The 1,705-nt window shown below is 65.0% G+C and overlaps 1 protein-coding gene across 3 annotated transcripts in view; it reads right to left on the bottom strand.

Annotated features, from left to right (window-relative positions):
* WFDC2 (WAP four-disulfide core domain 2) overlaps positions 1–1,705 on the bottom strand; it is a 7,875-nt gene that overhangs the window by 5,863 nt on the left and 307 nt on the right. The window contains exons 1-2 of one of the 3 annotated variants that reach the window (XM_008585892.1): positions 1,608–1,699; positions 927–1,064 (exon numbers count right to left, since the gene is read on the bottom strand). In XM_008585892.1, the coding sequence (XP_008584114.1) occupies positions 927–1,064; positions 1,608–1,683 (214 nt within the window). In that variant the 5' untranslated portion in view covers positions 1,684–1,699. Of the gene's footprint in view, positions 1–926; positions 1,065–1,454; positions 1,541–1,607; positions 1,700–1,705 lie in introns of those variants that run through there. The other 2 variants (XM_008585894.1, XM_008585893.1) reach the window with 2 other exon arrangements.

Raw genomic sequence — 1,705 nt, 5'->3', positions numbered from 1 at the left:
GGCCCCCCCCCCCCCCCCCCAGGTCATATCCCTGCCTCCAATCCTGTTTTTCCCTCTGGAAAACGAGCAGCTTAGAATACACGCTGTTTAAGGCCACTTCCTGCTCTGATCAGAGTCCCCCCAACTCGGTGGAGAGACTCGAGTTGTGGCAAGTACGCTTGATGGAGCACACAAGCTCTCTCTCACTCAGTCCTTAGGGGGGAAGAGATTGTTTTAAAGATGAGGAAGGGGGATAAGGATAAGGAGTCCCGACTTCCTTCAAACCACCCAGCCAATAAGCGGGAAAGGCAACAGCTGAACCCTCACTACATCTCCTGGAGCCACTGGCAGCGTGACCATGGACAAGAACGTTTCTCCTTCTGACGCTCACTTCCACATCTTTAAGATGAGCTGGGCACTTTCCCAATCTGTAAAGCTCCTTTCAGCCTGGACAGAGGAATGAATCCGGGGAGGGAGAAGGGCCAGGCAAGGCGCTCCCAGCCCTTCCTCCCGAGGTGGGGGAAGCCCCAGGATTGGGACTCAGAGAGGAGTCAGCGCCCGGGCCTCGGGACCCAGCTCGGACGCCAGCCCTGGGCTTCCCCGCACGCTCCAGCCGGTCCGAGGAGGAAACTGCGGGTCCCCGGGGCCCCTGGACGCCCGCCTTGAATAACGTCCGGACTGTGCGGCCCGGAAGCCCGTCATGCACCAGAGAGTCGGATCCAGCTGGGGTGGGGGCGCCTCCCTCCCCCTCGGCTGCGCTTCAGCAACGCCTTTGTCTCCCCCGGGGCCAGGCCAGGGAGAGCACGGGCGGATCTGGTTTCAGCCGCCTCGACCTTCCCAGGGGTCCCCGGGTCCGGGGCCGCCCCTCTTTCCGGAACCGGGCGCCCCCGCCTCCTCCCAGCCCCTGCGGCCCCGCTCCGTCCCCGCGCGGGTCGCCGCGGGGTTACCATTGGGCGCCGAGCAGACGCTGGAGCAGGCGGCCCGGCAGCACTTGAGGTTGCCCGCGCACTCGCTGTCCGAGGCGCACTCCTGCGTGCACTTCACGGTCTCCTGCAGCTGGGGGCACACGCCGGCTTTCTCTGCTCCTGTGCTTAGGAGGAGAGGCAGGGGGACGGTCAGTGGGGGTGGGGGGTGACGGAGCCCCAGTCGCAGAGGATGCCCGCCTCCTGCTCCCCAAATCTCAACTCCAAGGAATTCTCCCAGGGATTCCCAGAAGGCCCCATCTGCAGACCCGGAGTCTCTGGGGATACAGGAGTTCCCTAACCCTTGACCTCAGAACCCTCAAATCTCAGTCTTTAGGGAACCCCGCACAACTGAGCATTTAGAAACTTGTGATGTCGCCGCAGAGGCCGTCCCCCTTCAGCCTGAGTCTCCGTCTTCAGCCCAGAGCCCCACCGCCACCACATTTCAGTCTTCAGCGGTCTCCCCACCTCCAGCACACTGCACCCCACACCCTAAGCATCAAGGCTCAACACCTTTGGGCCCGGGTCCCCAAAGTTGAGCCTTCATGGGTCTCCCCGCTTCCGCCCCGGGAACCCTCCCTTCCCCAGCGCCGAGCGAGGCTCTGTCCCGGCGCTCTCTCGAGGCTCGGCCCCTCTGGGCGCCCGGCCTCCCCCCGCCTCACTCGCCTGTGACTGGGCGCAGGCCCAGCAGCAGCAGGCCAAGGAGGGCGGCGGCCAGCGGGCCGAGGCGGCAGACGGGCATGGTGCTGCGCTGGGGCGGGGTG

This window comes from Galeopterus variegatus, unplaced genomic scaffold, assembly GCF_000696425.1.
Source record: "Galeopterus variegatus unplaced genomic scaffold, G_variegatus-3.0.2 Scaffold3749, whole genome shotgun sequence".
NCBI classification, from domain to species: domain Eukaryota; kingdom Metazoa; phylum Chordata; class Mammalia; order Dermoptera; family Cynocephalidae; genus Galeopterus; species Galeopterus variegatus.
The sequence above is the reverse complement of the archived record's forward strand: the minus strand, read 5'-3'. Positions and strand labels throughout refer to the sequence as shown.